General features: G+C 36.1%; 1 protein-coding gene across 6 annotated transcripts in view; it reads right to left on the minus strand.

Annotated features, from left to right (window-relative positions):
• Positions 1–11,691, minus strand: part of Sas-4 (spindle assembly abnormal 4) — a 65,647-nt gene extending 53,956 nt beyond the window's left edge. For 3 of the 6 annotated variants that reach the window (XM_081768427.1, XM_081768423.1, XM_081768424.1), the window contains exons 1-4: positions 11,476–11,631; positions 7,034–7,233; positions 6,165–6,391; positions 1,381–2,046 (exon numbers count right to left, since the gene is read on the minus strand). In XM_081768427.1, coding sequence (XP_081624553.1) covers positions 1,381–2,046; positions 6,165–6,391; positions 7,034–7,202 — 1,062 coding nt within the window. In that variant the 5' untranslated portion in view covers positions 7,203–7,233; positions 11,476–11,631. Of the gene's footprint in view, positions 1–1,380; positions 2,047–6,164; positions 6,392–7,033; positions 7,234–11,230; positions 11,445–11,475 lie in introns of those variants that run through there. The other 3 variants (XM_081768425.1, XM_081768426.1, XM_081768428.1) reach the window with 3 other exon arrangements.
• Positions 11,692–12,868: the final 1,177 nt, after the last annotated feature.

A 12,868-nucleotide genomic window follows, 5' to 3' on the forward strand; every position in this document is an offset into this window, starting at 1 on the left:
AGGAAGGACATATTAAAAAGCATCCTGAAGGGAATAAATTATTACTACGTCCACGTCGTTGTTCCTGAGGAACGCTAAAACTAGATTTTAATTCATAGATAAAATAAATCATGAATGTTTCCAACTGCCGTCCATTTCAGCGACATCCGTGACAGAAATTACACGAACAATGTGGAATTAAGTGTTTCCATTACAGATTTTAGAATAACTGCCTTTCTAACCTCCTGAGAAGGCATTGGGGGGGGGGGGGTCAACTATGGTGTCATTTGAAAGCATTTGCGAAGATATCAAAGGTTTTAATTTTTCTAATCGGATGTATATTTCTTGAGATATTATTTTTCAACTGTTTGTAACTATTTTGATTTCGCCGATTACAGCACCATCTATAACGCAACGAAAGAAAGTTCAATACAAAAGTTACGTATTTTTCTTACGGAGATTCCGAATATGCAATTTAAAAAATGGGGGTTACTGCTGAAGATTTCAAAGTTGACTCCCCCGCCCCCGGGGATGGTTGGGGTAGAGTATGGTATAACTGGATGTCCCCCTTCGAGATGAACTTTTGTTATAACTTTTTAAAATCTGATTAGTAGTTTTCCAGATATCCCCCCCCCAAAAAAAAAAGTTTTAAATGACTTGTTTTTCAATTGTTCTCGAACACCTAAAACTTTTAATCTTATACAGCAGTGGTTGCAGTTTTATGCGAGTTTGTCCTATGTTTTATTTTCACTTTTACCGTAATCTCGTGACATTTCATTTCCTTTTGTATTATTTCTGACAATGTTTGAGGATCTTTTGAAACGACAATTTGAGTGGATTATTATTATTATTATTATTATTATTATTATTATTATTATTATTATTATTATTATACAGGAATTCTAATATTGCAGCAAATAAGTAACCTTGCTTTGCAGCTTCTCTGCGTACTATCATATAAATATGAATAAAGAACAGTATAACACTAACATTTTATGTGCCCTGGGAATCCTAATCGGATGATTATTTTTCTGAAAAGAAATTGTAAAATGCGTGTGTATATAGCAGCGTCTTAATTTGTTTTTTTATTTATTCATGTGTATTAGTACCGTTAAATTGTGAGTGAAGGTGATAACCAGCATTTACATTGTTACTGCTGATTACAATGGTTTCTTTTGGAAAGAAAAAAGAAGACGATTAATAAAATAATATGTACAAATCTCTATGAAGACGAAGGTCTTCTTTCAGTGTCTGGCAGTCGAAAGCAGCAGGACTGGCTGCTGAAATCATTTCAAGGAAATCACCATCCTATTAGAATTCCCAGATTGGTGGTTGTTAATCTTAACAAAATATTCGGGATTGCATCTGTGTTAAAGAATAGTATAATTTCAGGATACTTACCATGTTTTTCCTAGCAACATCGCTAATTCTCTCCCAAAAAGAAACTTCTACAGAATCTTGAGTAGAACTTTCTGTCTCATTTGGTGACTTTTCTTCCACTTGTTTTGCCAGAGCTTCATTCGCTGCTCCACTGGACAGAACATCCGCCCACGTTCCAGTTCCCTCTTTCCTCTCAGCAACAGCATCACTGATAGAACGTCTAGGCAATTGAAAATTCAACCTTGTATATTTTATAGCTGGAGGTCGAGGTTTTGGTTCTTTCACGGTATTGATTTTTGCCGCAGCAACTTTTCTTAATGGTTGCCTTCTCAGAGCACACTGTGTATTTTCTGACTCCTTGAGATCAGATTTCAGAGGTCGAGGGGAAACTTTTTTAGTTGGATTTACATTACTTGATTTGTTACTTTGCACTGTTTTATTTTTATTACCTGCTGACACAGGTCGTTTTTCAGGTAGCTTCATACGAAACCTTGCCAATCCTTCCCCTTTTTTCAAGAAAGTCCTTCGGGGTTTTTCTGACAGATTACTACTACTACCACCACCACCTCTTCCTTCTTGGGTACTGTAACCAGAATCACTTTTTAATTTCTCTTCTAACAGTTCATAAAAGTTAGTTCGTGGTGAGGTAATTGGTATGTTATCCACATCTACAACACCATTTGTATTCTAAGAAAATGGAACAAATGAAATTAAAAATAATTAACTCAAAACTTATGAACATACACATAGTATACATACATACACATAATATACAGGGTGTTTCAAAACAACACCAACTTGAGAATCCTGCGATATTCATGCAACAATTTTTATACAGGGAGTTTAGCTACGGGCATATAATTTGAAGTACTCAACAACTATCTCTATAAAAATTGTTGCGGAAGTACCGCAGGATTCTAATATTTGGATATAGCACATAGTATTGGAGCTATGGACCTTTAAAGTTATTTTTTCATGATTTCGGCAGCCTATAACTGAAAGGAAGCATTTGTGCACCCAGGTTGGTCTATACTTTTTGTCTTATCTTGGTGTCAGGAATCACCTACCAAACGTTGTCGGTGTTGTTTTGAAACACCCCGTATATTATACACCTACGCCGTACTACTACTTTTGTTTACGAGCTCATTTTCCTCTATATTTTAACTCTCTCGGATGACTGTACATGCAAGCTTTTTCTGCTGGCTGCGAAAAATTAATTTGGGATCCTGTACTGTTCTTGTCCTCCATAACAATACAGAATGCCAACCAAATTAGTGCTTCCTAGCTAGCAGAAATGAAATGAAATGAAATCTTACGTCCCACGGTTATGCCGATTAGGCTAAAGGAGACGGTGATGATGAGTAATGAATGAAATGGTGAAATGAAGAAAGTAAGAGGACACGGGAGAACCCCGAGAAAACCCACGCACATGGCGTTTGTCCACCACAAAGTTCACTTGGTGGGGGCTGGGATCGAAGAACCCGAAACCCCAAGCACCAGAGGTGAACGCTCTACCACTGAGCCACCGCGGCCCCCCAGCTAGCAGAAAAAGCTCGGGTCCCAGACCCTCCCAGAGGGTTGAAATATAGAGGAAAATAATTTCACAAAGAAAAGAAGTACAGGATGCAAAGATATATTTAGCTTTTTATATTACGTGGCGTATTCTTTTAAGTATGTACCATTTTGAAATTTTAAAAACAAGTATACTTTTCGTAACAATTTTATTGTTACGTGAAAGTCTGTGCCTTAATCTACTTTTCTACACAACTTCCACCAATATTAAGCCACTTGTCGTATCGTATAACAAGCCTTTGAATACCATTCTCATAGAAGTCTGCCGCCTGCTTTGATAATTACTGCAACACGGCCATTTTTACTTCATAATCGTCGTAGTGGCATTGAGTCACAATTTCATATAGAACACTTCTTCAAGTTTGAGGAAACTTACCAGATAACGACGAAATCATAAAGTGCATGTTCTCTTTCACCTTTCCGTCAAATTTCTGCATGAAGTGTTCAATGATGACAGAAGCAGAAGGCTATCCACTTCGTTCATCATGAACATTCGTGCGGCCATTTCCGTACTATTCCATTGCTCAGAATGTTTTTTCCATACACTTCACTAATCTGGCGATGAATTTCAATTGCTTTTACACCTTTGGCAATACGAAAACGAATCACAGTGCGTTTTCCACAGTCGCACAGTGGGGCGAAAACGCAAAAAGCTGGCCAAAAGGAAAAAACGAAAGTTAGTAATATAGGAATTTTTTTATGTAGTTGGCTAGAGTGATGTTAGAAGGGCCCAAATCCATAAATAGAATAGAGTTTTTACTTTATTCCGACTACCTGAGCCACTCTTAAGTAGACCCTTCAGCAGGTCAAATACGCAGAGAACAATATAAGAATTGTGACGCGTCCGTTTAAACGGTTGTAACTTTCGAACGCTTTCATAGTTTTTAAATCTGTAAAGTTTTCCTATATTGTACTGGTAAGTAGAATAAGTGTATGAAGCGAAAAATTAATAATAATGATGTAATAATTTATAATTTGAATCGCAAGTCAGGCAAAATTTTCACATTGTTTATATATTTTATTAACTTAAAGCTTTGAAAACATTATGTGCACCCTCGTGCACCACGTTCATATTTTGTAGAATGGTAGTCTGACAATTAATTAATGCTGTCGACAAAAACTTAGCTGCCAAAACGTGCCAATTACGAAGCATGTTGATGTTAATTATTGCTCATTAATGTTAAAGTTACAAGCCGTTGCAGTTATCATAACCGAATCAAATACCAATAATTTGTGTCATTTAAGTAATAATACATTTCTAATAAATAAGAACGTAAGTAACAAGTAATTGTTCATCAAAATATGTGAAAAAAGTGAATTTTGTTAAAGATACATTGTGAAAATTACGAAGTATGTTGACATTCTTGTTATTCCGCCATTTTTTATCCGCCATTTTGTTATTTTCAACTTTAGTTGCAGAATCGTAATCAGCAACCTCAATAACCCCACTTTTGAGAACATTTCTACAACTTTTTCGACTTTTGCAAATTTTATTCCGCCATTTTGGATCCGCAATTTTGTTTTTTTTAACGTTAGTTGCAGAATCGTAATCAGCAACCTCAATAACCCCTTAATGCTAAATTTCATTCAATTTGAATATAGTTATCATATTTTGGCCAGCTTTTTGCGTTTTCGCCCCACTGTGAGTCGGTGGGATTATCAATCAGCAGAGGCATTTTAATTACTCACGCACAAACGTAAACACGGTTGAATATTCTCGTAATGGTGTCTGTGGCTTGCAACAGATGAATGTACACAGCGCGCATGCGTGGATGGCGACCGCAGCGCTGCAGCGGTCAGATTTCAAAACGGTACTTTAAAATAATATGCATCATAATATGTACCCTATAGCATCTATTAATAATTGACCTAGCATCTATTTTACCTGTGTCAACCATCTGTCGTCTTGGCAGTATTGGAAGTCAAAATTACCTTCTATCAGAGAAATATTATCGTAACTGAAGTATGAAAGTGAATATGTGTGAACAAAACTGTAATTATTTAATATATTGGCAGGTGATATCCTAATAAGTCCAGTTCTCAGTACATCCCTCCACTCCAGATCAATAATTCCTTTAGAATCACAAAGAACAGAAACTAACCGAACTATCCACGCTCTATTGTAGAGCACGAATTACAGGTCTGAATTGAGTGGCCAGATCAGAGAAATCTGTCGCCAAAGTGGCACAATATTACGAAATGTCTATCTGACTAAAATTTAAAATTAACTCTATGAAACACAGAGTTCTGCTGCATTCATAAAGGATTTCTATGAACTTCTGTTCTTAGCCGCTGGATTCGATTTTACGTGTATTTGTATTTCTGCGAGACCCAACTTAATATTGTCCTCCCATCTCAGCCTACGACTTCCTAATGGTCATTTTCCGATTGGACTTCCCGTTAAAATCTTGTAAGCATTCCTACTTTCTTCTGTTCTAGCTACACAACCTGCCCATCTAAGATTCCTAGACTTAATTTTGTAACAACGTTAGGTAAATGCTATAAATTATGTAATTATTCATTATAAAGCATTCGCCTTCCCAATTCCTGTCCGTCTTGGATTTGAATGTTAGCCTCAGTACTTTCATATTGTGTTCCTTCCTTAGGGTAAGCAACTGTTTCGCAACCATACAGCACAGCAGGCATAATTATCGTTTTATATATAATTTGAGCAAATTCTTCAACATAATTCGTTCAGGCAAAACAGTTTGCAAAAAACAATAACACGAATTCTCTGTTTTCAGTCGATACTTAATTTCTTTGTGCCTATCCTCGAACGCCTATCGCCAAACTAAAATATTTGGTCGCCAATGGAGACCAGATATTTCGCACCCTACTCTATACGCTTTATTTGTTTGTGTATTCAAGGTTAGCGACCCTTTTCAGCACTGACGATGAAATGTTCACTTACATTTTGTTGTGCAAAAAAGTGTGATGGAAATTATTACTGTCTTATGTCATTATATAGAAAATGTTGAAATACAGTAGTTGATCATTGTAGAATGTCTCAATTAGATGTTGAATGTTTTTACTTTCCATTAAATTTACGATTCTAGTCCCGTATGTGTTTCTTATTTTTTGAATGAATTAAGTAAATGATTGTGAAATTAATTTTTTTGTGCTCCGCTACTGAGAATCGAACCCAAGACCACGTACACCAAGAGCACATGTAATAGCTGCTAGACCAGCGGGGAAGTCAGACTACTTCCATCATTAGTAGTTGGAGTAATTACCTGTGATTCACATGGTGGATTCCCTTGATCTTCGAAAGTCACTACTCTCTTGAGTGCTGTCTCTTCAGTATCCGTATCTGGAAGAGGAGCCACGCCGTCGTCAACATATTCCTTTTCCTTCGGTTGTGGCTTCAAGGGCGATGCAGGAGTCTTAACCTTGGAATTAGGCGTCAGTTGAGTCTTCTCTGGTTCCTCTGTTTCCACAGGCTTTGAACGCTCTTCGCTACCTAGTTACAAACAGTAGTTACACTGTATACTACACTTTGAAAATAAACTATTTGTACCATAAGCAGATGAAAAAGTTATGTGTAAATTAAGGCTTAACTAAGATACAAAAATTTACATCTTGGTACCTGACTCAAGTTTTTCTTGATACCTGGGTACCAACTTTAATTATATATAACTACTGCATGAAAATACATGGAGTTCTGATTTCAATTTCAGTTGCACTACATATTCTGCCATGTAGTACAGTAAATGTTCAAGGCGCTTTCCCGTAACTTCAACGACTTTACGCAATCTTATCTCAAAATTTGACAGGATTTTGTGAAAAACATCCGTTAAAATAAACGAAAAAATAAATAAACAAAACTGATTTTAGCACTTCCAATTCCAGGCAAAATGTCTCACGTAAGTTTTATCAAATTTTGAAACTTCATTGTAGACAAAATTACTTTTAAATTGCGCCATCCTGTATACACTCAAAGAAGAAAAAAGTTTTAAGAAATAAATTTCTTTTATGCAAAGCAAGCTACAAGTAGTGTCACTGGTTATCGTAAGTAATATTACACTGAACGAAATTTGTATCAATATTATCATATCTTACACGCAGTCCATAATTTTTCGTTGCATATTAAGAAATAACTTACTGTGGACATTTAATCCGAAGACTTCATACAGACGCCTCTGTTCTTGCGTTAAAAACTCTCTCTGCTGTCGCTGTTGTTGTAAGAGCTTTTCCTGCTGTTTTCGCTGCCATTCTTGAAGTTCCTGCAACCGCTGTAGAATGACGTTGGCAGCTGGCTCGAAGTTCGTCATTGTAAAATATCATCAGCTGGCCTTGGAAGTCCTGCCAAAGAAGTATTTTCTTCATATTCAGCATCAAAAGAAACTAAATTATAACAAAAATAAAGAAATACAGGATGAGTCAAAAGTCCTTGAATACCCTTTTATTTACCCGAGAGGAAAACGTATAATTTATTAATGGGAGATGGTAGTAAAGAGGAAATCCCAAATATTACCTCTCTCCTCCTGAAAGTGTCCCAAAACAGGGTGTTCAAAAATATCAGAAAAGGGCACTTTTTCAGTAACAGTGATTATTAACAATTGTCATAAAATGGTTAATATGTGCACTAGAGACGTGGAACAAAGTCTCACGGAAAGTATTTTCTAAAATATAAAATTACATATTTTACTTCAAATAGGCTATAAATACAATTCATACATTAATTTGTTCTACAATTATCTCAAGCTAAGGTAAGCTTTTTATTCATGCAGTGAATTCAGGTCTTCATATAGGTCTACCGCTGAATGTTGTTGTATACTTTAACATGAAAGCATCTAATTCGCCCAAGGAAAGTTCAAGATCTGATAAAAATCACTTTCAATGTGATCACCTTAGTTGTACCAATAATATACTAACAAAAAAAAAAAAAACAATAAAATGGGTTTTTTCAAGTTGGTCCAACGCTGACCCGGATTGACAGTAGAGATTGACGAGCACTCTTTAGACGGAAAAAATATAATGTTGGAAGGCGAAAGAAGAAAGTGTGGATTGTAGGTGGAATTTGCCGAGAGACAGATATTTTTTTGGGTGAATGTCCGAATAATGAGAGGTCGGCAGGGAATTTAGTTGAAGTTATTACTAAACATATTAATGTTAATTCCACAATTATAACTGATTGCTGGAAGGGGTATTCATCATTAAGTAGTGATGAATGGCATCATTTGACTATGAACCATTCTTCAAACTTCGTTGACCCAGTAAGTGGTGCCTACATGCAAAATATAGAAAATCTTTGGTGTCATATGAAGAGAAATTTAAGTTGTACTCATGGCTTTGAGTCCATGATATTGCAATTTGCATATTATCTATCATGTCGAAAATTTTGTAAGGATGCAAGAATATTTAATTGGTGAAAAATAATTAATTTTTATGAAGCATGTTGGTGAATTGTACGCTTCAGTTTAGTGTAAGGTATGTTGTTCTTTTATATATTTAAGTTTTTGATATGTATGTAGTGCTTTGGAAAGGGGTTAGGGGGCTTGCCCCCCTTGTGGTACAGTATATTCCAATATATAATTTGTGCTTTAGAGGGGGGTTAGGGGGCTTGCCCCCCTTGTAGTATAATGTATTTTAATATATAATTTTTGCTTTGCCCTCACTTGTAGTATGATTTAACACGATTTGTTTTATATTTCATGCAACTTTTTGTAGGTTTTTTTTTTTTTTTTTTTTTTTTTTTTTTTAAGAGTGGGGTATTGGTGGAAGGTTCTAGAACGCTGCTCTACCATCTTGATTATGAAGCAGGTTGTTTCCTTTCTCTATGAAATTGCATATAGAAAGTAACCAATCTGGTACAACAGCGTTCTAGAACCTTTCTCGAGTTGATTCTTTAGGAACTGGTTCTTTGGAACAGTTGGGAAACTGTTCCGTGGAATCAGTTTCTAAGGAACGAGTCAATTGAATGAAATGTCTGTAGTAAAGTCTTGCCTAAAAGGGCTTTGTTCCGCACAAAAGGACTAAAAATCTGGACAATTTACAGTAGAAATGCATTAGTAGAATATATTTCTAAACTACTTGGTGAGAGAAAAATCACGTGACTAATTTCTTGTAATATGACAGTCCAATATACAAAATGTATAAGTTGCATATAGATTACCATCTCACTCCATGGTAATGCATAAAGCTAACTAACTCTATGCCCTATGGAACCCGGAGGTTCAATGCCGCGTTCACAAAAGCTCTCCACTGACTTCTATCCTTAGCTAACTGCATCCAGTTTCTACTTTGTATTCCAATCTCTGCGAGATCCATCTTAATAGTGTCCTCCCATCTGCGCCTAGGTCTTCCTAATGGTCGTTTTCCGATTGGTCTTCCACTCAAGACTTTGAAAGCGTTTCTACTTTCTTCCATTCTAGCTACATGACCCGCCCACCTAAGCCTCCTAGACTTGACGAACCTAACAATGTTGGGTAAACCATATAAATTATGTAGTTCCTCGTTATGAAGTTTCCGCCATTCCCGTTCCTCTTGGGTCCGAATATTCGTCTCAGCCATGGTAATGCATAACCATTTAAATGTCGGCTTATGTTTAGTTGAAGAGGACAGCTTTCTTTCGAAAAAAAAATGTTAAAACTTCGCTTTTATCATTACATTAGGTTAGTTTAGTTTAGGGGTAACTACTTGTATCATTGTGTGGATATAGTATACTATACATGAAGCTGCATCAGTTCCCGGAGCAGGACGCTCATACTTTTAGGGATTATTCATTGAGTATGTACGAACTTACAAAGGGGGTAACAAAGCGACTTTTATTTACTTATCGACTGATACTAAAATAAAAAGGAACGTACCTGTATTTTATATCTGCATGTGTAGTGTCCTTGTACTTTACCTAAGACTATGTGTGTGTAGGGGGGGGGGGTTAACGCATATCGCATGTCTCGTGCATATGGATACTTCTTACTACTGCGCTACGTAGAAAATTTATGGTATTTCATGTAGAAGTGGTAATAGAACACAGAAGAAACGCAGATGCGGGGGTTCTCATGTATACTATTACCCATTGTATTCATATTTCCTTATGTGTGCTTCAGTTAAGTGGCTACATATAGTATCTATAGAATCTCGCACTTCTACAAAATGTATTCTTATTACATCCTTAAATGAGACACAAATCGGTAAGTCTTTACTTTGACTCCAACTGTGACTTTAATCGGTTCTTATAGGTTCAGTTACTTCCTGGAACTGTTTGTGCGTGAGTCACTTGTTAGAACTGTTCGTGCCTTTGGTGTGACGGCTTAGTTCATATTTTTCCCACTAGGTGTCTGTGTAGTCATATGGTAGTTAGTAGTCACATGTTCTGTGTGCATGTGTGTGTGTGCTGCTGTTTGTGGCATGCGGGAGCGCGTAATTGAATTGGTTGAATTGAGTTAGAGAAAACCTATCATAGTTGTGGTCTAAACTGAAGATATTTTCGACGTATTCTAAAAGTGGACGTTTATTGGTTTCTTGTTTGTAATAATAAGCAAGTGTGCTCGGTTTAATAAAACGACGTGTGTGCGGAAAGGAACATTTTTCAGTAATGTTGAGTATTGCGCATGTGTTCTTGGTATCTTATTTTTTCGTGTGTGGAATCAGCAGTTATGAGTTCATTATTCATGAGATTTCTCCTATGGCGAAATGGTGAGTGTTTTCTTTTTTTAATTCATATTATTTTTATTCTTGATTTGTTTTGCATTTGAGTATTAGGCAAAGTATTTGGTTTGCTGCTGCTTGTCCTATTGTCTTGTTGAGATGTATTTTTTTTCTTTGTCATGCACTGATTTATGATTAGAGACGAGTGTTTTTTTTTTTTAATTTTTCCCTTCTTATCTTAGCTTTATAGTAGTGGTGTGATTATTTATTATTAATTTGGATGTTTTTATGGTACTTGAGCGGGGGGTTGGGGGGCGGTAGCCCCCCATTTAGATCTCAAAATTCATAGTCACCGCTTCACCTGAATTGATGTTTAGTAACATTGTGGCCCTTGTACTTATAGTATTATTCTTAACTTCGTATAGTAACATTGTGGCCCTTGTACTTATAGTATAATTCTTAACATCTTATAGTAACATTGTGGCCCTTGTACCTATAGTATAATTCTTTAACATCGTACATTACTTTCACTGTGTTTGTAATTGTAATTGATTCATGTGATCCGGTTCCGGGAGCAGTTTAGGAATGATTCCTAAACTGCTCCGGGAACCGGATCACATGAATCGGTTGAAGTCACAGTTGGAGTCAAACTAAAAATTTGCCCACAAATCAATTTAAGTTTGTTAGGATTTTTTTTTTTACCTACTTCTGGCCCCTTTCATCTAGACATTCTCCCAATTTTCTCGCAAAGCTATCCTCAATCTTAACCTGCTCTTCTTCATGAAATCAACTCATGATTCTATAGAATACAGTGCAATTTCATTAAAACTTCGTGCCTATTGTCACAGAAAAAATAACAAGACTGCATCATCAAACACTCTTAAAATCATGAACTTATATACTTATCCGTAGTCCATCTGTCTACTTCCCACCATTCAAAATCTCAATTACCTCTAAGTTTATTTAAAACTTCATATATATAAACTGTATCGCTCAAAAATCAACTAAAAACAATAACAACAATTATGTTCCCATTACTTTTCACTTGACATGTCCCGCCTTCACTCAATTCTGCTACTTTTCCTTACATCCTTCTTTACGGAGTGATTCATTCAAATTAATACAATATTTATGATAATTGAAATAAAATATTAACAATCCACTTTCCAATCAATAATCATTTATTTTATTTTCATATGTAATAATTTTATACATGGAGAATGAAATACAAATCCTATAAGACTCTTATATTGTAGTAAAAGATTGAACTCTTTGGTAAATGATTAATTTGTTTCGTCAAATATCTTCCTCGCAATTGTTAATGGCATGAAGTATTGCCAATGCCAGACAGTTTCCACTAAGTATGGTAGTTTTTATTATGTCGTTTGATTGAGGCATATTCAGAGACGATTTTAAGTGTGACTTTCTCGTACTAAACGTCTTCAAACATCATAAGTAGCTTTTTAAACGAAGTATTTAAAAAGGCTTGTTAAGGAGTCTTGTACAGATGCAAATTTAAGTCAACTTTCTTTCCGTTTCACCAAAAATGATTAAAGTAAATAAATTCATTTATTCATGCTGTACTTTAAAATGACCAACCTACGTACGGGTTTTCCTCAGAGCTGTGTGGCTTAGTGTGAAATAAATCCTTTGTGGGTCCATGGTAGTGATGTCAACCGGCTCGGCTCGGTTCGGTTCGGCTGAGGTGAGGCATCGGGGCAGCTCGCCTCGGTTCGGCTGAGGTGAGGCATCGGCTCGGCTAATGTGAGCCATCGGCTCGAGCCGGCTCAGTTGGGTGAGCTGTTGGCTTGTCTCGATGGTGACTGAGCCGTTAACGAGCCGCTGGAGCTGTTGACAACACTAAATTAAAGTTGCTAACTACTTGCTACGAAATGTTAAAACAAAGCCCAATTTTAGAAGTTGGACTACGTGAAAACAAACAAAACGCCTTATTCAGAATCGTTTTGAAGTATGATTAGAGTCATACTAAAGACCTGAATACTGCAGGAAACCTATGTTAGTCGAACTCCTTAGTATGGCACTAATCATGCTTCAGAACGACTCTGCATAAGGCCCAAAATGTTTTATATTTGAGTTTGTAGTAACTGATTTGTTAATCAATCTCTTAAATCAGTGGGCACTAGTTTGATCTCTGTTGCAAATATCATTCAAAAAACTAATGAAATAATAGCACAAATATGTAAAAGATCGAGTACGCCTTCTGTTAAGTCGTGTAACAGCATCTATGTAGTTTTTTTTAAGGAATCCTTTGTATTTATCTAGACTTGTCTTGTTTTATTATGTAACGCCCCTATATAAACGATTCTACAATTGTATCATTAGT

This window comes from Thermobia domestica, chromosome 8 (genome assembly GCF_964235325.1).
Source record: "Thermobia domestica chromosome 8, izTheDome1.hap1.1, whole genome shotgun sequence".
NCBI classification, from domain to species: domain Eukaryota; kingdom Metazoa; phylum Arthropoda; class Insecta; order Zygentoma; family Lepismatidae; genus Thermobia; species Thermobia domestica.